The 27,573-nt window shown below is 38.9% G+C and overlaps 1 protein-coding gene across 2 annotated transcripts in view; it reads left to right on the top strand.

Annotated features, from left to right (window-relative positions):
- The first annotated feature begins 2,144 nt into the window (after positions 1 to 2,144).
- lama5 (laminin, alpha 5) overlaps positions 2,145 to 27,573 on the top strand; it is a 76,379-nt gene continuing 50,950 nt past the window's right edge. For both annotated transcript variants that reach the window (XM_084427328.1, XM_084427327.1), the window contains exons 1-2: positions 2,145 to 2,598; positions 4,669 to 4,821. In XM_084427328.1, coding sequence (XP_084283454.1) covers positions 2,341 to 2,598; positions 4,669 to 4,821 — 411 coding nt within the window. In that variant the 5' untranslated portion in view covers positions 2,145 to 2,340. The remainder of the gene's footprint in view (positions 2,599 to 4,668; positions 4,822 to 27,573) is intronic.

Raw genomic sequence — 27,573 nt, 5'->3', positions numbered from 1 at the left:
GTAATGCACGGTCTGATGGGTTGCTGCTCGCTATTACAAATGTTTCTTGTCTTTTGTGACAACATTTGATTTGTACTGACTGGAAACATTTTACCCTTCAGAGCTCTTAAAATGACAAGCATGTATTGTGTTGCAGTAAAGTAACAACAGATGTGTAAAGAGTACCTAAAAACCATACTTGAGTAAAAGTACAGATACAGTGAAAATGACTCCATTACAAGTTACAAGTCACCACTTCCAAACCGACTTGAGTTAAAGACTTAGAGTATCTGATTTTAACAGTACTTAAAGGAACACGCCGACTTTTTGGGACTTTAGCTTATGCACTGTATCCCCCAGAGTTAGATAAGTCCATACATACCCTTTTCATCTCTGTGTGTGCCGTAACTCTGTCTGACGCACCCACTGCTAGCTTAGCTTAGCACAAAGACTGGAGGTAAATGGCTCCAGCTAGCATACTGCTCCCAATAAGTGACAAAATAACGCCAACATTTTCCTATTTACATGTTGTGATTTGTATAGTCACAGCGTGTGCAAATAACAAGGTCACACAGCCGTCTTCTAACCGTATACATACTGGGAACTATATTCTCAGAAGGCGAAGCACTGCTACTTCTGCGGAGTGATTTACTCCAACTCTGAGCGAACTCTCTGCTCCTCACCACGGGGCTTCTCAGATGCTGCGAGCAAATCACTCCGCCCATATGTCTATTTAATGTCTGCATACAAATCTGCAAGATGCAAGAGTGTTTGCTCATCTGCAATACATCTCTGAGACGTTTCCTGTCAGACATCATATAGACATTTAGAAGATGATTTAGTTTATGATTTAGAATGGATGTAAAACAGCTTTTTCTAAACTTTATTAGATGTTTTTACACAGCAGATGTTTTCCAGATCTTCCACAGACATCTTGCAGACGTGATATCTGTCAATAATTTTTTTTTTTCTAGCTGAAGGATGCCAGAAAGACAGTTAATGATTAGGCCTACACTTCTAAAAAGTAAAATATTAATACATACTTTTGGCTTTAATATAATTATGTGGTAAACCTTTTTCATTCAAAGAAATAAGGCATGCTTTATTGTGAATAAAGTCCCATCACGACCTCTCCCCAGCAAACACAGAACATTCCCTAATTTGGTTCCCATTTTGTTCTTTGAAAAATAATAATATATATATATAATAACGTTTTAGGAACATTCTTTTTAGGTTTTATTTTGCAACCATAAAATAAAGTTCCTAGAATGTTGCAGGGTGGTTATTTTTAAATAACCTATACATAACATTCCCTAATAGTTATTTTTCGGCTAGTAGGCCTATTTAATAATCATATAAAGACTGGGTCGCGGGTGTGCTGGATAATTATTACTCCGTACAGCGGGGTAGCCTATCGGAGTAGGCTAAAGAGGTTAGGAACACTTTAGAATAACGTTAGAGTAACGTTCTACAAACCAAAAGAATAACGTTCTATTTCCGAACAGAAAACTTTCCTGTCTAACCAAAAACAAACATTAAAAAAAGAACGTTCTGGGAAACAAAAATTGTTAGCTGTGTCGTAGCCTACCTATAATCTGATCAGACGGGAGAACGGAATCAGTCAGATTCATGAACTAAGGTTTTTTTGTAATAGCCTGTGCTCAACTGTTATTCACGAATCTGACATCACTTTTCTCATGAACGCTCATTTGAGAGCGAGGAGGGCGTGAAGATAAGCCTACGTCTTTTCATCACAAAGTTATTTATATGCTATTTAAAAGACTTATTTAGCCTAAGAAGGCTAATATGGCTCACGAGTCGTAGGCTATAAGCTATTTTATAGAAGCCTACTTTTATAGGGTTACTGCGTCATTTTTGTTCTCATATGCATGGAAAAGACATTGTTAAATGTCAAAATGTTAAACAGAAGAAAGCAGCCATACGGAACAAAAAGAATGGTGCTATGACAGAATTGACCTTTTATATTTAGGCTTGATTTTAACACAAAAATATGCGATTTGATTTGGCAGGAATGGGGTCTCCAGCAATAGCACATATCACCTATTCATTGGGTCTCGCAGCGTGAGAGAGAGACAGGACTACACGCGCACTGCACTGCCCTCTCTCTACTCAACAGCGCGCGCGCACACTGCACTGCCCACACAGAGGCAGAGCCCGAGAGAGAAGTTGCCCTCTGAACTGCACTTCTGCCTAGTATTAGTGTATATCACACACAGAAAGAAACCGCAACGACTTTCCGTTTATTCGGTCTCTCCAAATGTCCGTCATTAACACCGCAGCAAGCTCTCAGTGGACATTTTGACCAGTTTTAACAGTGTTGAGCGCGCGGCACAGGTGAAGATGGCGAGGGGAACACCGCGCGCACCGGTGTTAGTGTTTCTATCGCTGCTGCTCATTGAACCTTTAACGGCGCAGGAATTGCCCACCGGCGGCGTGAACGGATACAGTTTACACCCACCGTATTTTAATCTAGCGGAGGGAACGAAAATCACGGCCACGGCAACCTGCGGAGTGGACGAGAACGAGCAGCCGATTCAAGACTTGTACTGCAAGCTGGTCGGGGGGCCCGTGTCAGGGGACCCGAGTCAGACTATTCAGGTAAAGATGTGGAAAATGCTCACTTTTCTGCAGTTTACATTACTTAAACATGGATAAAAGCATATTTTTATGTTAGTTGTAGTAGTTATAACTTATAATGGATTGTATTTGGCTTTGTGAAATGCACTTTTAATCGTTTTTGTACCCAAATATAGGCTATCAGATGGTACTGAATAATTGCCATATTAATTTTTAGACCTACTTGGTATTCAAAGTTGGAACTGCAATGGTACACGTTACCATGTTATATTTTCCAAATTAGACTTATTACCATAAAAATACTGTAATTTTTTCTTTTTGTTAGTCTATAAACAAGTCAGGACAGTGCTTTTGGTCTTGAGGAACTGCAAAAACCTAATCTGAGAGCACCTGCTCAAGGTGAAAATGCCAAAGACCCGTATAAAGGGCTATACTGACTCCTAAGAGACCCCCACTGAGGCTTCATAAGCAGGGGGCTCAGGAGGCACGACCCAGCTTGTTGGCAAGTGAGTGAAATGTTTAAACATTGTAAGGAGTAAAACGCAACCCCCGTGTAGCACTGCTACTGGGATTTTCCCTGAGGAATGTGTGGCATTCCTGTAGGAGACCTTGAGGGAGACAAACACACACACACATTTGCACCACACTTCAAAGAGTTTGTTAATAAAATGTTGTGACTTCGATTGTTGCAGGGACGTCCTGCAGCCTTGTTCACAACATCACACATTTGCATTTAGCAGAATTATTTATCTAAAGTGACTTACAAATGATGGATACAATAAGCGATTTACCTTAAAGAAACAATAAACACGAGAAGATTCAAATGTAATTCAGAATAGTAGGCCTACCATGATTTATCATTTTACTGTAGTAACAGCAACTGGCATTTTGGCAGAAACTGGTTGCTGTGCAATTGGCAGTAAGTCGAACCTTATGAAAGATTAGTCAAAGGAAATCTTATCTAATCTATCTCAGAAACTTTCACACATGGGTGGTCTCAACATAATTTGTGATTTGCTGATTGAGTCTTCTCCTAGCCAGGTACACAAATAGCTCTGAATATTAAGAATTAAAAGAAGTTTGAGTTGCCAGCAGTTGGAAAATAATGGGAGTGAATTCCTTGGTTTCTTCCAATGTTTGCACTGACAATTCTGCACACTAAACCCCTACAAATCCTCAGTGTTCACAAGCAACAAGTGTCTAAAGCTATTTGCTGATCACAGTTTGAAAGGATTTCGACATCAAAAATGAAGTTTTACTTTGCTTAGTCGTGCATCTTTTTCAGTCACAGTTTCTACAACTCAGATTATCATGGAAAATAAGTTTTCACGTTGTCCTTTAGTCTATACTAGCAGAAATAAACAGATAAAAGGTGGAGAAAACAGAGGGGACATTTTCCAAGAAGGTATTGCATCTGCAAAACAGTTGTTTATTTGCACTCTGTATTCGTTAAAATAATTATGCAAATCAGGTGTTTTGCAAACACTCCCAAAAAGTTAATTTCAGTTTGTACGCCACAATTCCTTTGCAGGTCACTTTGCATCTGAATCGGCTTTTAAATGCTTGAATCATTGTACACATATCATTGTCAATGTACACATAGGCTATCTTAATTATGCCAGGAACTTAATTTATAAAGCATTTAGCAGCACAGCAACAGTTAGAGCTCACTATAACATCTGGATCATCTGGATTGTGGGTGGTTTCAGTGCTGTAATACCGTTCACAAAAAGTGGAACAACTGTAGTGAATTCACCTCAGACGGAGGAGTTAGTTTGCTCTTTCAACGTTTCAGCCCGTCTGAATTAAACTAAAAGGAGATCGTCGTTAGAAACCTAAGACTTCCTTTACCTAGTTTTATCTAGTGGCCGAGGCGTCTCGAGGCCAGGATTAAAGGAGAAGAGTTAAGTTTACAGGTCAACTTGAATGTTTTACAGATAAGCCATTACCTGATCATGTGACTTACTACAGCGTTGTGCATTCAATCATTATTTATGTGACAGATTGATACTGCTCAATCAACAATTTTGTTTTGCAAAGTGCTGAAACGGAAACCTAAAAGCTAAACTTTGTGTCTTCCTGTGTTATCAGGGCCAGTACTGTGACATCTGCACCTCAGAAGACACTAACAGAGCGCATCCCATCAGCAATGCCATAGATGGAACCGAAAGATGGTGGCAAAGCCCTCCTCTCTCCCGCAGTACAAAATACAACGAGGTCAACGTCACTCTGGATCTTGGACAGGTATGTTGCAGATGCAGTCCTTACAATTTGTCTAACTCTTTATCACACCCCCGCCCACACGCACATATCGTGTTCAGATTATTCAGCGTACAGTAGAGTCATCCGATACTCGGCTACAGCAGGCGCTTTTGTGGATTGCACATGAGTGTAGAATTTCAAGGGTGGATCCTAAGTTGAATATCATCCATTCATACTCAAGTCTGGAGTATCTAGAGGTGGTTTTTTTTGCTCTGAACGCTTCACATCTTGATCCTTTGTATCGAGGTTTGTTATTTGTGAATAGCTGAAGAGCCAAGGGGCATTTAAAGACAATTACTTTCTAAACTGTAATTGTAAATAAACATTACTTAGACTCTCCCACACTTATTCTCCTCCTAAAGACCTCCAGCATTCCCAGGGGCTTCTACATAAACAGTCTTCATATAGCTTCACGCTGCCCAAACGAGACTTGCCGTCAACAAAAGTTTCCCATTGACCTCCATTGAGTTTCATACTCTTCAGGTGTGATTTAATGGGAACCAATCAGTGATCAGGCTGCAGGATGTTATTATGAGAAGCTTGGATCACATCTTGTGTTATGACTGTATTTAAAATGAGATTTTGGTGAGTGACTTACCAGACCCACACAATCTGCACACACAGCACACACTGCACACAGAATGGCCGTCATTCGCAAAAGTTCGATATTCCCACATTCCTATTCAATATTTAATGAATAACATTATGCTAATTCTTTCAGCTACCAATGAGCATGTACTCTCAGCTGCATTTAACATGTTTTCCATTCAAATCAGTGTAGAAAGTCTGGACATTCTGTAATTGGCCTACTTACTTTTATAAACAAAAATTTAAATTAGCAATGACCCAAACTCAGATTAAATAGAACATACAAGTAATAGTGATTTGTTTACTTTGAGAAGTTATGTGAGCCGAAAAAGTTATACGAGAAACTAGCAAATTTATATAGGAAATCGGTTGCTTGGAACAAAAAGATCAGTTATACAGTTTAGCGGTCATCATAAAATATATTTGATCACAGAGCCCAGCTAATGACGAATCATAATGAAGTATTCCAGAGAGCTGTTTATTATTTATACACTACCGTTCAAACGTTTAGGGTCGTAAGATTGGTAAGAATGTTTTTGAAAAAGTCTCCTTGTTCACCAAGTCTGTATTTATCGGATCAAAAATACAGTAAAAACAGTAATATTATGAAATATTATTACAATTTGTAATATATTTTAATATATTTTAAAATGTCATTTATTCCTGTGATGTAAAGCTGAATTTTCAGCATCGTTACTCCAGTCTTCAGTGTCACATGATCCTTCAGAAATCATTCTAATATCCTGATTTGATGCTAAAGAAATTTTTTTTATTAGCAATGTTGAAAACAGTTGTGCTGCCTATATTTTTGAGGAAACAATTATATATTTTTTTCAGGATTATTTGATAAAACAGCAGCATTTATTTGAAATAAAAATATTTTTTAATGTTATAAATGTCTTTGTTGTCACTTTTGATTTAATGCATCCTTGCTGAATAAAAGTATTATTATTATTTTTTTCTTTTAAAGAGTCTTGTCCCAAACTTTTTAACGGTAGTGAATGTATTACCAATGTTTAATTAGTCCAGTTGTATCGCTTTTAGCAGTGTTGTGTTTATGTGTGATGTGACTATCTAGTTTTGGTCTAATTCAGCTGAACATGGCTGTAATATGTGACAGACTAAGCCCTGTACAACCTACTTTCCTTTCTCTCTCAATCTCTCTCCCTCCCTCCCCCCTCTCTGTCTGAATGGAGGCAGAGAGCAGTGATTGGCTTTGTATTGAATTCCTTTATGTGGCTGGTGTTCTTTCAGTGCCACTTAAACCAGCTTGCTAAAGCTATCATACCTATATTGCTAAGCAGAGAGAGTGAGGGAGAGATGTACTATATATATTAATGCCATTACACTACAATCTGTTTTGTCAATATAATATTTTATTACAGTATCAACTGTGGGTGCTCTTGCTTTCGTTTGAGGGTGCATAGCAGGGTCTCCATGTATAACTCTCTCTTTCTCTTCTTCTGAATCAGTCTCTGGTTCAAACATTATGGTTGAGTTGAGCCAATATTTCCACTTGCCATTGTGTTGCATTTACCACAGTTGACAGAGTGAATCAGGTAGTCCGAACTGGTCTGATTGAGTGGAGGCGGGGACTAATTTGCATATTCATGGCTCTGTGTATACTAAATAAAGTGAGGGATTTTTTTTTTTTTTTAGATATGTCATTGTGATTATCAAAGATTAGTTTTAAGGGATACAATTATTGACTGCAGGGGGACTTTAATACATAGACTTGCACCGTGTCCTAACCAGACGTGAAGTCGCGACTCGCGACACACAAAAAAAAGTTTTTTTTTTTGTCCTAATCAGCCGTGATTGTGATACGCTATTAGTGACAGAGGATTCTATTTACATACTAAGTAAAAAATGGTGTAATATTTATTAATTTGATTATGTATTTGATTAGTGCCCACACGCTCTTCTGATTGGCTGTGATTTTTGATTGATTTTGTCCCGTCTTGTAGTCGTGTTGATCTGGTGTGGAATTTCATTGCATCACGTCTGGTTAGGTTTGTTCAGAGCCCTAAACGTAAGTATGAGAAGCAATAATAGTGATGCAGGAATGAGGTGCATTCTGACCCCTCAGAGCAGATGAATTAGATTGGAATGTTAGTTACTCAATATCTGCCTCAACCTGTTCAGGGACCAAACGACCCTCCCCATCACAATCAAAGTTCACGTCTCTCTCCTCTCGCTCACTCTCTTTCTCTAAACATAAATGCTGACACACATTAATTCAATCTCTAGATGTAATAGATTATTAAGCAGTGTTTATGCATGTCCTTTTCAACTCATCTGTCATGTTAACAAGTCAATACTTTAAAGACACCTGTAATTCCCAAGCAGTGGTGCAGTGGGTTTGGTGCCAATTAATCAAATAATTTGAACAAATACTTTTTTTTCCTCATAATGAGCTTTGAATCGATGAGTGAGCTGCTGATAATCGACAAATAGATATTTTTTCTACATCTGGCTTTATTGGAACATTTGAGGAATATGTCCCAGGATGTCAAGGAAAATGTTATGGCGTAATGATGTAAAATATATATATTTTGTATTAACCAGTTTATTCTACTGAACTGTTTGAAAAAATCAAGGTTGTCCTTGAGTCAGACTTTAGTCATTACTAACAGTCTTGAGGGCCGTTCACACCAAGAACGATAACTATAACTACCAGTATATTAGCGTCCCCAACTGCAGCTTGCTGCAGTTTTGTTGTCTGCCGCTTTAAATGCTCGAGCTCACAGCAGGATGGATTCTGATTGGCTGTCAATGTTTTTATCGTTCATCAGCTCTGAAAGTGATTCCATCGATAGCGTTTCTCTGTGCTGTTATCATTATAACTGTGGTGTGAACTCTGCTATTCTTGAACGATTTTTAGAACTATATCTTGATCGTTATTTTCATACTTATCGTCCTTGGTGTGATCGGGCCTTTAGGCTCTGTAAACGAGAAAGCTGCTTGCTCTTTTTTTCTGAAAACTTGGTCAATGAGTAAATTCTCTCTGCCTTTAGCGTATTCAGGTTTGATGACACAGCCAGGGCAAGGTTTGGAGAAAAAGTGTGCGGTTGAATGCATGGCGGCAGTCTAATTCAGTTTAATGGAAAAAAGCAAAAGCTAAGCTAAAAACACTTACAGCGCCTTTAAGCTTAAAATTGTTTTTCATTTTACTGTCTGACTTCTCCTAGCCAAATTCTCACGGTTAATGTAACCTCATTTGTGTGTGTGATCCTCCAGGGCACATTAGTTTAATATCACTGAGAGTTTAGCATTAGAGACAAAGAAAAACTGTCTTGCTGCTAATATAGCACATAAGTGCTTGGGAAATAAAAACTAATGCACTTATCTAAGCTTAAGTAATGAATCATCTCGTTTAAGCTCTTTTCTGAAGTATTCAGTCATCAACCTGTAATCTTTTGAGGAAGATCATGGATGGATCCCGTCCCATCCGGAAACAGGTCTAAATTATACTCCACACTGCATCAAAACAATAATTAAGCCTGTCAGGGAGACTTTTATCACTCTGTTAAAGATACACGGTTGTTTATTTCTTATTTCTCCCTCTAATTCTTAAACATGCATTACTCGTGTACAAGTTTGCACTTCACGCTGAAGTATATTGCGAGTTTTCAGTAACATTTAAATACCTAAAAATACTCTTCTTCCAAACCTTAGCAGAAATCCTGTGCCCTTTTCTGGGGCCCTTTTGTTGCATATGAATAGTTAAAAATAGACAAAGTCTAATCCAGAGTTGCACCATACGCTGTGTGAGTGTGTTTGAGTGTATTTTGGTGGGGTGGGGTTGAGTAGGACTCAGTGGGGACTAAAGTGCCCCATTGTGTGCCATGCGCAGAGACGGGCAGGATGCCAGTCATGAGAGCCGCACAGAAACTACAGTTTCCTTTCATTTAGAAAGGACTGAGTTTATCCAATGTCAAGGCAGCCAAACTGGATGTATTGATCTCTTAATCATCTTAAAACAGTCAGTTTCTCACCGTATCCTTACATGAGATTAGTTTTCCTGCCATTATGTATAGATCATGTGATCAGGAGCTAGCTTAAAGCAACAGTTCACCAAAAAATAACTCGCCCTCATCCTAAAACTGTATTACTGACTTTCTTTTGGATAACACAAAAGAAGATATATTAAAGGATGTTTCCTTTAAGGATCTTCTTCTGTGCTTTTGTTCCTCTCTTGGGTGTCGCTTTGGATAAAAGCATCTGCGAGATGCATAGATGTAAATGTAAATGTTCAAAGAAGAAAGAAATGACATGAAGATTTTTTTTATATATATATATATTTTTACATACAATGACTTTTTCACTGTTATGCCTCAGGTACAAGATCTACCATGTCAAAATTTATGTATGTGTTTTCCATAGTCTCAGGTATGGGACGTCCCAGTGTGTGTGGCCTGCATACCTTGGCAAACAAAGTTCCCATTGTGCAGTTCTCAGCTTGCTTTTCCCTCACTTTTTCCATTGGAAAGGATGACACTCTTTTTATCTGTCAGACCTGTTGATCTATATTGCTGATATACTTAGTAAATGTCTCTTCTGAGATAATCTTGCTCCGTAAACAGTTTAGCATCTGCATTCATTTTTGAGTCTTCCAATATTTACATTTACATTTACATTTATTCATTTAGCTGACGCTTTTATCCAAAGCGACTTACGATTGCCATATATGTCAGAGGTCGCACACCTCTGGAGCAACTAGGGGTTAAGTGTCTTGCTCAGGGACACATTGGTGTCTCACAGTGGATTCGAACCCAGGTCTCTCACACCAAAGGCATGTGTCTTATCCATTGCGCCACACCACCCCACCCCAATATAAACACGCAAGCAATTTTAAGGCGTTAATGAAAATTAGATGCGTCAATAAATTAGATCCATGCATTAGGTCTTAAAGGTCACATACACACTGCAAAGTTTCAGGAGCGAGTGTGTACAGAACACAACTCACTCCCAAAACTGCGATGATTGACACGGTGGTAACCATAGAAAGGTTTTGGTGTCTCGCGTGTTTGGTATCTGCTATTCTGAACAGAGTAATATTACAGTGACAAAAGGCTTGCTGTGTTCAGCAATTTTTACTAGAGCACAGTCGACGGAGGCTTGTTTTGTTTAAAGGCTGATTCACAGAGTGCGCTCGCAGTGTTGCCATGTCCATTAATTGGCTTGGCTCATACAGCGATCAAGTTTATGGAGTTATTAAATTGAGCAGGTGCAGGTCATGACTTATTTTCAGCATAAAGCATTTCCTTTTTTTTTTTTTTTTGGCTTGTTCTTGTTCACTAATTTTCTTGCAAGATCTGTCAACAAGAGTCAGGCTCATACCGCTTTCCCTGTGATTTCTTGAACCGCACATACATACGAGAGATACATACGAGCTCTGTCATCTCCCATATTTCTCGTCGTACGTCATTAACAACTAGTTGTTCAGTTCAGTTCCGTACACACTGAATTTTTGTAAATGTGGTTGTCACTACCTGCATTTTTCGGGAGTTAATTCGGTTGAATTACTGAACTATATGTGTATAGAACGGGATTAAACACTAAAAAGGTAAATTGACAACCGAATTTATTTGCAGTGTGTATGGCCAAAGTGACAGCAGCCTAATATACCTGTTGCTGTCTGAGTCCCTAATGTTAATCAGAAACTTGACTGAATAACTTTTGTACGTTTAATAAGGATTAATTTGATAATTCAGTTTCTGTACTTCTTACCTGAATACTACTGTTAGACCTATCTGAACATCTTAAAGTTCTATTGAATTTATTTGTGCTATTGCTTGTTATTTGTTTATTTGTTCTTATTTTATGACTGACTGCTTGCTTGTCTTTAGTAATGTCTGAAATTTACATTAGTTAGATTTGTCATTTTTGCTGTGGTATCAAAACTGGAATCGAGAATTGTAAAATATCCCTGTATCTAAAATGTTGCTGTCGTAACAATCTTAATTATTATAATACAAAGTTACATGGGTCAAAAACAGTGAAAATAATTTTTTTTTTACTGGTGGGCCACTGTAGGGCAAGTAAAAATCTGAAGCACCAGGGCCAGTTGGCATTCCTTGACAATGAGGAATACATATCTGTTCAGTAATACACACACTAACAGAAGCCCAAGCTCTCTTTCTTGCACACACACACATTTTTTCATGGTGTTTACCGAGCATGAAAATGGGCCTGTTAAAAAAAAGTTGCACAATCCTTAATTACTAGGAGGGAACCATGGAGAAATTTTGATATGATCCAATCTTTCCTGCATGACAGAGCACTGAGTTGTCTTTCCCTTTAATATGAGCAGGCTTGTACATAAATGGACATCCATGAGAGTGTCTCGTGCATGAGTGTGAACCATCATTCCTGCTTGAGATGGCTGTTAATGGGGTAATTCAGAAACAGCAGGGATCTGAACTCCTGGCCTAAATTCTTTAGAGTCCTCTACCCCGACTTTAGCCATCGATCATGACGGAGGTTTTGTCTGCTGCTTTTCTGCAGCCCCTTTTCCCCAGCATCCCTGTTGGCAAAAGCCCCATTTAAACCCCAGATGCATATATCTTCACTGACACCGAACACTGCTGACCTGCTCACCTCCTATTATTTATTAAAGGGGCCATATTCTACACTTTTGCAACATACTCCCCCACCCTTAAAAGTCCACTTTTGCAAAGGGTTCTGGTGGCAAAAAAAAATAATTTTGACCTGGATGTAAACCCTTTTGCTGAACCACAGAATTCAGCAAGACTGCTTTTGGTACTGTACCTTTTAAGCAAAATCCTTTATATATACAGTATGTAAATGAACTCTGTTATGTTGCTGAATACTGAATAGGGGTAAATCTATAAACCATATGTTATATGTTAATGTGCATATGGTTGTGAAGACAGATTTCATTGGCCCCAAATAAAAACAAAATAAATAACAAAAATGAAATATATATATATAAAAAAAAAATGTTAGGTTTTCTTTACAAATAAACACTTAGCTGACAGGTTTATCTGTTCATCTGAACATTCTGGAGAACATTGCACATCTCCCTGTGTGGCAGACATGTTTGATTTTGAGGCTGTCTTCACTTAAAGGAGAACTTGGTAACTTTTTTTAACTTAATAAAACTGTCTAGAAATCATTTGGATGGTTAAACAACCTGTTCTGGTGATGTTGGTGACTTTCCCCGCTCCCCCCAGCGTTCCCAGGCGGAAAACCAACCTTGCAACTTGGGGACTACCGTCCCGGCAAGATAGAAATTGGAAGTCTCGTGAGAAGCGAGAACAAGAACGAGCGCGAAACACTAATTGCTTTACGGCAATTCGACATAAACACAAACGCATGTATGATGTATTACCCATAGTTACCCACCTCGGTAGACATAGCTCCACACGATACAGTTGGCTTACTCCGATCAAAACAAACGCACATGAGCAGCGGTAGAGAGGGGGAGGAGGCCGCCGCAAGTGAGTTTTTTACGACCGTGTTGTGAAATATACGCCCCCCCACAGCTGTAGGGGGAGCTCGCGGGGAAAACATGCGACAACAAAAGGGAAAATCAGCGAAGAAGTGACTAGAGTTCGCTAGAGTTGCCGAGTTCTCCTTTAATTTCTCCTGAATAAAGGTTTTCTGTAAAGTACATAAACAAAATCAACAGATTAGACACTTCCAGATTAACTGTTGTTTACATATCCTCTCTAGGCCTAATCTCCATTGCATTGGGGGGAAAGCATGTGCACAAGTGTGTGTGTGTGCAGAGTCTTATAGAATTTAGATGCCGTTTTACTGCCTGTTTTCTGGTGTTTCAACATTGTATGCTTATTTCCATCTGAGATCGCGAATTATCCAGTATCAACTTTAGTATTCTTCCTTTAAAATCCCCCAAATTGCTGGTTTTGCTCTTCTTGGGATGGATGTTGTTTGAAAAGATTTTTGAGAGATCTGGAGGAGCTTTCCTGCTGAAAGGATCAGCTGATACAAACTCCATATACATTCCTGCTTTGAAGATAATTGACCATTGTGAGTTTCTTATTGACATGTTCCGGTCATTCCTTTAGTTCAGTTCACTTTCTTCAGTCATGTGTTCCGGTTTGGCTCGCAGTGGATGTTTAGGTCACTATGGTCCACAGCCTTCATCTCACCGTGCACCATGCAACTAGCAGCTTTGATTTGACTTTTCTCCCCCCCCCTCCCATCTCTTCGCTTCCTGACTTCAGTTTTAAACAGGCTGCTCTTATCTCCTTTACTGAACGTCACAGGGCCGTTTCCTCCACTCCTCTCTCAAATATTAGCATTTCAGCAGCAGTTTTGAGACATTGAGGGAGAAAAATGAGGATAAGGAGTAGATTGTGATGAAGCAGTAAACTTTGAGTTCAAGGAGAGGGTTTTGATAAATAATTGAGGTTAATGTGAAATAGTCAGAAATAGTGAAACTGAAGATAAGATTGGCTGAATTTTCTATTAATTTCATGGTTGAGTTTTCATTTATCTTAAAAATTGCAAGCATTGGTATACATTTTAGATGTGATATTGCAATATTTACTATAAAAATTCCCAAATGAAGATACTTCAAGGACTTGATTCTGGCAGAGAAAAAAGACTAATTCATTTTAAAAACGATTAACTTTGATCATTTTTTGTCTCATTATCTTTTATTATTTAATCATATTAAATCAACAAGTTAATTTTACAGCTATGCCTAATACGAATGCTATGCTTCTTTACGAATTGTTGGTCATCAACTTTAACAAAAGCATGCTTGTAGATCTGCTGGACATAAAAGCTTTTGAGCCGTGTCACATAGGAATGAATGAGAACAATTCACACCACCTCAGGGATCCTCATGTTCCCCAACCTTATGGCCAGAAGGTAGCCTTCAAGAAAATATTTCAAACCCAAATGAACAATTGACCCCCAAAATGAGGCGGGAGAATTTGAGATGGTGTGTGGGGGCTGTCTTATTGCTTTTTAAACAGAAAGGTGGCAGAGTTCAGCAACGCCCCCCCGATTCCTGTCGAAACCTGTTGCGTTATGCATTTGAGAAAGAAACCCACCTCCATGTCTCCAAGGCCTCTCTCACGGCTGAGTCTACGAGCTGAAACAATAGGGTGATCCTGCTGCCTTTCAATGGATAGGTACACGACCCTGCAGTGTGACCTTTCTTATCTGAGCCCTGCATGCAAGATAGCTGTCTTTCACAGGCAACATGTCTACAGATTAGGTGTTAAGACCTATCGCTGCTTCACCAGTCTGCTGATTAACTATCAGTGACAAACCAAAATTGGGTGAAGGAACTGAAAGGTCAACCAAGGGTGAAATAATATGTAGATCTAAAATGTGCCTGGGCTTCTTCGGATTTTGGTTTCCTAGAACCACAGTTCAAGCTCATGTTCACACATTAGGAGCAGCTTATGAAATGATTGTACTGTATATATGTAGGTGGCTGCTCACCCTTATACTGTAAAAAAGGGCGAGTGATGTGTGTGAGGGTATGTTGGCAAGGTAAGATTTAGTGGTTTACCCACTAAACACTTAAAACACTTAAATATGTCTAAATTTTAATTTCATTAGATAGAAAATATAAAGTGGCATCAGCAAACAACTTATGCTAGAGCTTTTCTCTAAACTAACTTAAATTTTCGGAGCCACTTTTTCAATTATTTTTAATCAAATGATCTCACGGTTATTTATCGTGGAGATATGAAGTCAGTTCCCCTCAGGCTCACACAGATGTCCCAGCAGAATAACCACCGGTGCAGTTTATTATATTAACATATGAACATTTTCCACAAAGACATTTAGTCTTTATTTTGAACTACATTTGTTTCATATTTTGAAGTCTAACACACTTCAAATTGTGAAATGTTTTGGTTGAAAAGTTTGACATTTTGATATGAAAATTCATTTTGACATTTTTTTATTTTTAATAATTTCTGTAGTTTTTTTAATGGCCAGTGCCGATATTGATTTAGCAAGCAGGGTTGCAGATATAGTGCAGATATTAAACTTGTTTTAAACATCATTTAAGGCCTGTTTACACCAAGGGCAATAACAATAATAACTATAAAGTTTTAATAATTCTAGTTTTATGAGAATTGTCTAAACCAAAACTACAATGATAACGACACAGAGGAATGTTATTGCTGGAATCAATTTCATAACGATTTTTTTTTTCCAGCTGATGAATGATAAAAATGAAGACAGCCGAGCAGAATCCACCCGACTTGTTATAGTTATATTGTTATCGATATCTTTAGTTATATTTCTTGGTTTGTTTCAACTTCAACTAACTATGTAAATCCACCTGCCATGGTTTTCCAGTAGAATAAGATAGAATAAGTAGAATTGTTTTGTTTTTTGTTAAAACTGGATAACCAGGGGCGTAAACAAAACTCTTTCCCTTTTAGACTTTATATAGTGATATTTACTAGCATTGCACTTGATCGGAATTTTATCCGAATTTTCCATATTTCATTTCTCAGCAGCTCTTAGTCATTTGAATGAACTGACATTATGAAGTCAGACTATTAATAGTCTAATGCTAATGTGATCGGTCCACACACAAAAGTTTCTTTCTACATTTTGGGCACATTGGTGTAAAGTTCAGACTGTGGTTTAGGCCCCGATGTCTCATATTCTTTCCTCTAACGTGCTCTGATGAATAGATGCGAATTCACACGCAGCCGAACTTGCAGATTTACCCATCGCTGATGGCAGTAACAAGTACACAGTGATTCCTTACATAGAAATAGAATTATTCCGTACTCGCCTGAATGCGCTAAATGCTTAGTTCCTCGTGAGCAATCTTTCCCTTTCATCTCTCTCTCATTCTTTCCCTTTTGTTCTTTAAATCTCCCTCTCCACACTGATAGATGATAGTGTTTTTTTTGGGAGTTTAAAGTACTTGCTACTAAAAAGACGGGAAGGGAGTGAATGTGAGGCCTTGTTAATGAGATAGTAAATGTTTGTTTTTGCCGGGTCAACAAGAGCTGTTGTTGGAGTCTTTCATCCATTCAGTGGCTCATTGGTTGGGTTGGGCCTGAGAGGGGAGGGGAAGTGTGTTTGTTGCGGAGAGGGGGTCACTTTGGTTAATAGAGGGATATAAATACCTTTCCCCCTCCCTTTGCCCTGAAGCGGGCTGTTTTCACTGGCCTTTCCCCTCCTCTAGGCCCCACTTTTAATCAAGACACAGAGAAGGGCATTCAGGAAAATAGAAAAGGATGCACTTTAAAAGTGGATTCTAGCCTGCCATGGCCCGTGGAAGGGAATATATTCTGTATGTATGCACAGTATGCAGTAGATGCATTAAAACGTGGTGCTACGGTTCTGATGTACGGTTCCTAAGTGTCCTTTAGGGAGATTTCTAAACTTTGCCCCCAAGCATGAGAACCCAGGAGAGGAATGACAAAAAGAGTGATAAATACATCCCTCCTCTCCATCTGAGATAAACAGGGCAGATAAACAAGCCTAAAAAGACCTCCATTTGAAGGGCCATAAAAGGTTCAATGAGTGAGGAGGGCTCCAAATACAGATGACGTGAGGCAACTATTCCTGAATTTGACTTGGGGGTACATGCTTGTAAAATCCCATCACTCCTCAAACACTGCATTTTGAGTATTTTTACTTTAGTTTCCACTAAAATTTCACTTTAGTGCTTTTAGCTACGTATCCATTTTTGATACTTTTAATGAAACTGTTCCTGTCACCGTTGCCCCATTCTAAGAGTTTAATTTCTCACCAGGCTATGCATTCACAGCAGACTTTATCAAAGTTTTCCATAAATATCATTTGGGTCAGTGCTGTCAGTGTGATGCTCAATAAGGGCGCTGATCGTTATCAGCCGATAATAGCTTTATATAGTTTGATCGGTGGTCTCTATAAAAGTCTATTAGATGAAGTCTATTACGCAATTTTTCTATGTTTTCTATTTCTATTTTTCATTTGTATCTTTATTCTGTTGTATTTATTTGTGCTACTGTTCTTAATTTATTTGTTCTTATTTTACTGGCTGTTAGTAAATTCAATGTAAAATTCGAAATCCTTGTGCTGTGTCTACTGTCTAAGCTATTAAGCAAAAAATACCCATTGTAAAAACACAAATCCATAGAGTGAGCAAATATTTAGGTGAGATAATTATAATTTTTGATAAGTAATAATGTTGGTTAAACATATTACAATACTTAGCATTTGGGCATTCAGTCATATTATGTTTTCTGCGTGGAATAACGTCTGGCACAGTCACAGCTTGTGCTTATTATTAAAACAAATAGCAAGACACAAATAGCATTAATAGACATTCATTTTATTTAAGTTAAAATTTAAGAAAAAGATACATTTAAGATTTATTTAAGATTTGTATTCTTATTTTACATGTACACATAGACTTCCATGGAGCATTAGGTCATGAATATTTGCCGCAAAAGTATTTTTATTCACACATACAATGACCTTAATGCTTTTCTATGATGGGCATATTTTTAATATCCAGAAGTAGTTTTAAATTATATATATTATGTTATCATTTATTAGACAATAATACAAATTGCTTCATTGCTTATGTGGCCACACACACACACACACACACACACACACACACACACACACACACAGACACACACACACACACACACACACAGACACACACACACACACACACACACACACACACACACACACACACACACACACACACACACACACACACACAGACAGACAGACACACAGACACAGACACAGACACACACACTAACTTATCAGTGTTACCTGGGTACTACTGATCAAATACCAGTTTGTAGTTCAGAATTTAACTGTACAGTTCAGATGAGCCTTTTGACGGCAACATCGCTGAAGATGTCATTCAGCTTGACAATTTCAATGAGTTAGTTATTTTGGGTTTGTGGCCACAATATGTGATTAACGTTACAATTATAGATGAGCATATCCAGAGAAGTTGTAGGAATACACATGCCACATCGATTCACTGTTTTCAACCCAGGTTTTTATATTAGGTTGGTCCGAAGATCTCTCACTTTACTTGTTCAGTGTTTCCTGACACATGGTCCTAAAAGCAACCCATTGCTCTCCATGCTGGCCTGGAATGCAGATTACTGGTCCATCACTTTTAATGCATCAGGCGAGTCCTTGGAAATTGCGTTTTTTCCAATGTATATTAATAGCCAACCGGCAGAACATGCTGAGACATCTATGAGTGAGTCCAGCACTGATGATGAACAGCCTGGACCATCTCACCAGGTCAACAACAGATCTGAGATCAGATCTGGAGGAACACAAATGAATGCGTCCAGCACCGATGATGAACAGCCTGGATCTTCTCACCTGGTCAACAACAGATCTGAGATCAGATCTGGAGGAACACAAATGAATGCGTACAGCACAGATGATGAACAGCCTGGACCTTCTCACCTGGTCAACAACAGATCTGAGATCAGATCCGGAGGATCCAGAACACCTGCTGACCAAAGCTCAGGCAGTCAGGTTGAGATGAGACAAGGTGTTAAAAGAAAAAGAAAGACGCCTAGCAGGTCAGAAAGCAGAGAATGGAAAAATAATAGATCAGACCACAGCTCTGATTCTGATTCTTCAAGTGATTCACTCCGCTCAACCTTTTCTTCTCCAGTATCACTTGGAGAAACACCCAGAGATGATGAACAGCCTGGACCTGCCTGGACCTCACAGAGGCAACAGTGAGGTCAGAGCATCTGCTGACCCGGGCAGCCAAGATGAGTCGAGACTGGGAAGGAAAAGAAAAAGACTTCTGACCACCCAGACACTCAAAGCAAAAGGAGGAGAACTTACCACTCTGGCTTTTATTCTGCTGTCACTCGTGGAGACCTCTGTTTGACCATCTAGAGCAACCAAGATGAGTGGAGACAGGGAGGGAAAAAATGTAAAGACTCTAACTAGTTAACACTGGGTCATTCTAAACCCTGGGTAATCAAAATCCTGGGTTATCTTGCGTCATGTTTCACATCACTCATAATCTACCTGGGGTTAATAATTAATCCTAGGTATTCATAATGCATCACACTGTACATTCCTTATCCCTGGGTTATCATCCTTATTTGCATATTTGCAGTGTCATTGGTTGGACAAACTCAGCATATAACCTGTTTACATAAAGGCTCTAGCATTGTGCATCCTCATATTATATACTGCCGACCACTATCAAGTTTAGAATGGACTTCTCGGACTTCTTCCCTCCAGTTGTCACATTTGAAAATTTTCCCCTCAAACGTTGAAACATAGCATACTTTTTAAACAAACTGTGGTTTTGTGGCTATACAAAGCATGTTATTGGCTGATTGTTGTTAAGCATTTAGGCATAACATTCTAATGCATTGTTTCACACTGTACACGGTTGGCACCACAATGCGGGGTTAACAACACGAAAGCAGGCAAAACCCTGGAGCAGGGTTTCATAAGCCCGGGTAAAATGCAGTGCTAACCCCGCTTCTAAATTACATGTGTGAAACGTTCCTTTACCCGGGGTAAAAAGCAGGGTTTAGAACGGCGATAATCTGGGGTGTGAAAAGCCATAAAGACTTCCGAGCACCCAGACAGTCAAAGCAAAAGGAGATCAGACCAGTAGTCGGATTATTCAAGAATTTACTAATAATAATTTGAATTCGAAAAATAAACATTTAAAATAAACAGATGTACTTGGTTCTGTCTGTAATCATTTTTCACAAATAAAGAAACTTTTTTTTTAGATGTTATGCTGTAACTAGTCACCACACATTTTTTTAAATGTTCCTTTCGATAACTCACCTCTGATTGGCAATTGCGTTCACGTGCTCAACAGGCATGTCTGTGATTGGCTATAATGCTCAACACTTTGAAAACACATTGTAAATAGAAACCTCTGACGCTCTTAATAAAACATGCGCACAAATTCACGCCGGAGCTCTTGAAAGCAGCGTCTATCAGCCGGTACCGAACTGACCTGGTATTCGGTACTACCATTACTGGAGAAAGGCTGGTATCTAAGTATTTAATTGATACGTATTGAACTAATGATGCATTGAACCTTCAGTTCAGTTAATGAGTCATATCTTGATTCAGTAAGTTCATTCAGTGAAGGATTTTTCAAACCAGGAACAGGAACCAGGAGTCTTAAACAATTCATTAAAAAAAGACTCATAAGAGTGATTTGTTTGTAAACCAGACTGTCCCAGTGGCATTAATGTATAATAAATACATATTTATGTAGTAATCACTCTTATGATATACTGATCCATGACAGTCATATATAAATGTAACAGTTGCAATAATGTAATACTTTGTAAATAAAAAAAAAACTTCAGAGATCAAAGCTATATGAAATACTCTGAAATGAGAATGTAATACCCCCATAATGATGTCCACCCAAAAATGAAAACCCTATTATCATTTACTTACCTTCATGAACACAAGATAGTGTGAGGAATGTTTTTTTTTTTTCATCCATACATGGAAGTATGTGCTCCCCGATGTTGTTTGGTTCTTAACATTCTGCAAAATATCTTCTTTTGTGTTCCACAGAAGAAAGAAAGTCGTACAAATTTTGAACATGAGCGTGAGAAAATTATGATAGAAATTTCATTCTTGCGTGGACTATATCTTTAAACAGAGGACACAGCTTATCAGCGTAAAAACTGGTCGCAGTTGAGAGAGTGAACCATGTCTAATGTAGCGCTAGTGGTAATTCATGGTGCTGAATGAGAGGGCACCTGCCTTCACCACATCTAACCTCTCAGCGAGTTCCCAGCGGAGCACAAAAGGATTTCCGACTGTGCTGGGCAGGAGGGCGCTGGCTCTTGTTTCTTGCTTCCTCTTTCAGGACTTTTCAATGGCAGAGGAGATGGGGGTTCACCAATGATTCAAGACTCTTAATGCCTGATCAAGGCTATACACAGAGCCCATACATTCACTTTTATTTAAACACTTTACTGAGCAGGGCGGAGAGGGAGACTTCAGTTACATTCATCAATCTCAGCTTGTCGTTTTTGGTCTATTTCTGTGTGTAATTAGGTTGCACTTAAGTATAACAGGCTCTTCGTGGAGACATTGACAATATGCTTGAAGTTGACTGCTTAGTGTATTGCAGAGAAGATCATTTCAAGTTACATTTTGAACAGTTTTGGTATGTTTCAGTCCTTGGATTTGTTTGGCTGATTGTCATTGTAAGAGCGTTGATGTACAGTCCCAACGGTGCTGGGGTTTGTATCGCCTGTCCGTGTTTTCACGTTCCAGAAAGACTTTCAGTCTGTGTATTAGTAGAATTAGAGGATTTTTTCTTTCTGCAGGTTACATCAATACGCCAGTATGTGGCAGCATGTGTCTGTCTTTATGAGTGAGTCATTGAATGATTAATTCTGCTGATTTGTTCAAAAACACTGATTCATTCTGGAATTAAACAAGTGATGGTCTTTCTGAGTGAGTCATTAAAATAATAATTCAACTGATTTGTTAAAAAAACACTGATTCATTCTGGAATGAGACATGCGACTTATTTGAGTGAGTCATTGAATAATTCATTCAACTGATTTGTTCAAAAACACAGATTAATTCTGGAACGAATCAAGTGACGGTCTTTGAGTGAATCATTGAATCATTGAATCAATCATTCTACACTGTAAAAAATGTCTAACCTCCCCAACTCAACATTTTCTAGTGACTGGTCACATCTAAATTTTTCAGTTGGCCCAAGTGAAATTCTGTAAATTATCAAATTAACTTGACAGAATTTCACTTGGGCCAATTGAAAAATTTGGATGTGACCAGTCACTAGAAAATATTGAGTTGGGGAGGTTAGACATTTTTTACAGTGTACTGATTTGTTCAAAAACACTGATCCTTCTGAAAAACACATTCCATCTCCATTTTTCCTTTGTGATCTTCAAATACTAAACCTACTGTAAGTGAAAAGCCACACATGGCTTAAAACCTAAAAGTTTTCACTTTGTTTCATTTATTCTGGAGAGCCATGGGAACTCCCCTTGAGTCCTGTGTGTGTGTGTGTGTGTGTGTGTGTGTGTGTGTGTGTGTGTGTGTGTGTGTGTGTGTGTGTGTGTGTGTGTGTGTGTGTGTGTGTGTGTGTGTGTGTGTGTGTGTGTGTGTGTGTGTGTGTGTGTGTGTGTGTGTGTGTGTGTGTGTGTGTGTGTGTGTGTTCTAGAGCAGATGGGAGAAACACAGATAGGACACTGACTATACTCTGGGATATCTAATTAGAGTCTGGACAGCATCTGGTAGACAGAAAACACCCACCATTTTTTCCCAGAGACTCACAGGACCAGCCAAGAGCAGAACCAGCAGGTTAAACACTGAACTACCAACAATTAGCCACTTGACCTCCCAGTTTAGGAAAGAAAAGCACAGATAGCCCACTCCCTCTGATCTTCCCATGTCATTCCAAAGGGACTATAATTCTAAAAATGCCTGGTCAGGATAATGATGCTGATGATGGAAGCAAGATAATAACTAAGTAGGATGGAGCAAAAGCTTTTAGAAATAAGTTAAATAGACAAATGGAAAAGTCAGGTTTAGTCACAAGGAGAGCTAAGACGTAACATTTAATTACGCTTGGAATTCACAAATCCCACCACTTCCACCCTACCTCACACCCTACAGCAAGTATTCCTAAATCCAGTCATTGTCCTCAGAGGAAAACATACAGTATATTCCTGTAATTCACAAATTATCCCAGACTGACAGTAGTGCTTTTGCAGGAGGGGAGGATGGGATAGGCATGCAGAGCAGGTGTGAACAGATGACCACCCTTCAAACTCATCTAACCCCCTCTCTCTTATGCCTTAGGGCTGATAATACACACACACACACTCATATCTTAGCTGCCCATCCAGCATTCCCAGGAAATGAAGTGTGATTATACATGTCATCGGTGACATCCCTCTGTCTCGAAGCTGAGAACTGATGAACAGCGTGTCTTTCTCCATACATTACTAAAGTCCACAGGAATGAGGTTAGCCCACATGAGCCCAAGAGCTCTCTTGTCTGCGAGGGCTTATGGCAGCATAGATGCCTTTAAGTGGCGTTGTGCTTTCTGAACATTCCCGCACTGGGTCGGTGAAGCACACCTGTTTGTGAATGTTGACATTTTTTATGGGGTGTTTGCACCTCTGGACACTTTTATAGCATGTGGTTTAACAGTTTAAATGTAGTATTTAGGAGCAGACTGTTACATTTGACTAAGTGTGCTTACGGTCAATTCAGTCACGGGTACGTGTAGATGCTCATGGCTTAACGCAGGCTTTAACTTTTAAATGGCACAGTCCTCTTAAAATATAAAAGTGGCTATATATTTTCCATGTATAAAGAGCCATTTACACTACAGCATGTATTTGAAATAGAAATGTTTTGCAAGTCTTTACTTTTTTTTAAAATCAATTTAAAAAGTGTTCTTGGTGAATAACAGTATTTATTTCTTTAAAAAAAAAAATCCACTTGGCCCAAACTTTTGAAAGATAGTGTATACTGTGTGCAGTAGTAAATGTGATATTATGAACACATGTTGTTTCCAACATGCTTTTTAGTCAAAAATATAATATTGGAATATTATGTGGATTTTTTTTTTATTCGTATCAAGTTAACGATGTATGCCCAATATTAGAATATAAGAGAAACATTTTCAGTTCAGTTCAGATATATTTTTATGGCACATTTTATAGGATTACCTTTCTTTAGTTTTTTTCTTGTGACCCCCCCTGAGGGACTTCGAGGGACTTTCGAGTTTTAACGACATAAGGGTTCGTATAAAAACGACATAATTAAAAATGCTGGTTTAACTATACCTTTAAGCTCCTTGAGCTGCAGTTATAAAACATTCAGGGCAAACACTGTCCTCTTGTCCTTTTTTCAGGCTGTCTGCAGAGTTCCCCATCAGCGTGGCGGAAAGCTATGCAGGCCTTTTCTTCAGTGCTGTATGTTTTGTCGTAGTGTGGGACTTTGAGTGAAGATTACCAGTGTCTTCTCATGTTCACACTTGCCCAGATGCTAACAGTTGCCAGATTTCAGCTATAAATAAGAGTGTTCAACAGAAAAGTGTGTCAGGACACACATTTATGCACTGCATCTTCAATTACATGGCTTGGACACATATTTAGCGTACTTTATTCTTTCTCTATTGCCTCTATCTGCTCTGCATTACTTGTCCTTTCAGTCTCTTATCCTAACTTAGTTTTTTGTCTTCTCTAACTGGCATCATTGCCTTGAGGAGCCAAAAATGTGTTTTAAAATACCTTATCTGTACCCACGTGCTTCTTGACTTCAAGTCTTTACTTGTTTTGTTGGGGTCTTCCATAGACAGATATATGTTCTTTCTTAAAGATGTTTTTCCTGTGCATAATACGTGGTGTTTGCTGAGTATCTCCATTACAATTGCTCATACTTGAGGTTAGGAATTTGAAGAAAGTGATCAGATTTGCAATTTCTTGCCTGTGTTGGTCTAAGCCAGGGTTTCTCAAACTCGGTCCTGGAGGGCCACTGTCCTGCACAGTTTAGCTCCAACCCTGATCAAACACACCTGAGCAAGCTAATCAATGTCTTCAGGATCACTAGAAACTCACAGTTAGGTGTGTTTGATCAGGGTTGGAGCTAAACTGTGCAGGACAGTGGCCCTCCAGGACCGAGTTTGAGAAACCCTGGTCTAAGCAAACCCCCCATAGGAAAAATATCCCATAGATGGCTGTATCTAAAGATTGGAATATTATAGTAACTTGAGAGTGGGTTCTTTTGACTTGAGCCAGTAAGCAACTCGCCCTAGCAACAACTCAGAATACCTTGGCAACAAGAAATGCTCTTGTGGTTCATTTTTTGTGTTTGGAAAGAGAGATTAGTATCCAGTGACTCATGTCCTGAGGTTACATGTACCGGTGTTGTAGTGTGTGTATATGCTTTGAGAGGTGATAGATTGTCTGTGCTGTTTCTTGTGACTCTGTAGCTGTGAATTGATGGCAGTAAACACAGCTCTCACAGGCATGTCTGGAATGGACTGTAAGGGTGGGATCCGTTTGCCCTGATCAGATTCTGTCTCTAGGGGGCAACAGCTGTGTTTGATCTTTGAACTCTGGAGTGACCCATCATAGTTTCATTTTACTAAACCATGTACATACCAGTTAACGATGTAACAGGATTTATGACATGTGCCGGGACTCCAGGTGTGAAGGGACGCGTGCAGCTGTTACGGCATCCCCCGTCGCCATGGTAATCCCTCCTCCTCCTGCTCTCCTCATAAGCATGCCATTATTCTCAAGCCTGTTTGGCGCTCCGAAGTCGGACCGACTGAGGTTGTGATACAATCCATTCCTGCAGAGCAGCACCGGTGTCTTTACACAGACAGCCGCTTGCATCATGACAGGATGTGGTATAAAGATAACAAATGTGATGGAAGGAAGGAGAGGATAGGAGGAGGGAGAGAGGGAACAAGTGAAGCTTATAAGGATTGAGTGGGTGCGCAACCCAGTGTTCATTACTATAGTACTCTGTTAGGCTCATTCACACCAAGTGTGAGTTTCTTGCACAAAAAACATATATAGTCCAACATAAAGTTTTAAAATTAAATAGTTTCTCTATTAACTGTAAACTGATGATTTATTGGGTCACACTTTATATTAGGTGTCTTTAACTACTATGTAGTCACTTAAAAAATAAGTACATTGTATGTATTGCGTTCATGTTGTATTGCAAAGCACTTTTGCTGCTATCGAGGTGGGATACGGGTAAGGTTAGGGACAGGTTTGGTGGTATAGGTAGATTTAAGGGTGAGTTAAGCGGCAAGGGAAGGATCAACAGTGTAACTAGATGTAATTACATAAATTATAATAATGATATAATAATTATTATTATATTATAAGTACATTATAATTATTATAATATTATGAATAGCCTTATAATGCATTATACATAAAGACTAAGTAAAGTGTTACTGAAAAAATATGTAGGTGTAGGTAGGGAAAAGCATATACTAGATGAGGGTGAGGGGAATGGAATGAACATACTTTATACATACATACATTCACTTTGAAGCATGTTCAGACATGCACAGATCACCTCACCATCACCGATGCTGTTCACTTATACCTGCAACAGGCTTCTGTACAGTCAAAAAGAGTTTAAATAATGTTACTCAATATGCCCCACATAACACATGACAACTTATTCCAGAATGAAACAACTCCGGTAACAGCCCTTTGGAAATATCAACCCAAGTTTAGTTTTATCTTTTGTTTAACAACGTTACATTTCCATGTCCTTTTTCCCTGTTGACGAAGGTGTTGGCGGTTTCTCAGGTGCTTAATGATTGGCCAAGGATTCACAGTCCCCAAACCTGTGTGTTTCAACACTTATCACTGTGGCAACACAAAGAGGAATTTGTGCAATCATTAAACACAAGGAATCTGGACACAACTAGACATTTATTATACATTTCATACACACTTACCTCACGCCGCAGCAAACAAAGCCCAACCCAAGCAAATAAAGAGCTTTTCCCATTAAGTAGCCACCTAGAAACTACTCACAACACCCTAGCAACCCCAAACCATCCAGAAGACACACCAAGTAGCAAGCACTTACAACCACTCAGAGCACCATAGCTTCAAGCCAGTTAGTTTTTTTTTTTTTTTTTTTGCTGTGGCAACCACTATTTTTTCATCAGAAAGAATAAAAATGTACATCTAAATCTGCATTTTTCCTACATTTTAATGATCTCTCCAGTTTTTGTTGCTTTTTAATAAAAAATGTATATCATTTGAAATTTGGTGACCTCAAAGACAGGATTTTGATGGTTTAAAGCTGTTTAGTTAACCCTAAAGGCATTACAGCCCATAAGATGTTGGGATGGGTCCATATGCTTAGATATGATCTCATGCTCATATAAAACTTCCTGCCTCTTGACAGAAGCATGTTGCATCTCTCATCATGGTCCTAGTAAATGTCAAATGCAGACTCTCACACACACACACACACACACACACACACACACACACACACACACATACACACACACACACACACACACACACACACACACACACACACACACACACACACACACACACACACACACACACACACACACACACACACACACACACACACACACACAGTCTGAAGTTCAGGTTCATTCAC

The sequence above is a fragment of the Rutilus rutilus genome (assembly GCF_951802725.1).
Source record: "Rutilus rutilus genome assembly, chromosome: 13".
Classification (NCBI taxonomy): Eukaryota; Metazoa; Chordata; class Actinopteri; order Cypriniformes; family Leuciscidae; genus Rutilus; species Rutilus rutilus.
This window is presented reverse-complemented; position numbering and strand designations above follow the sequence as displayed.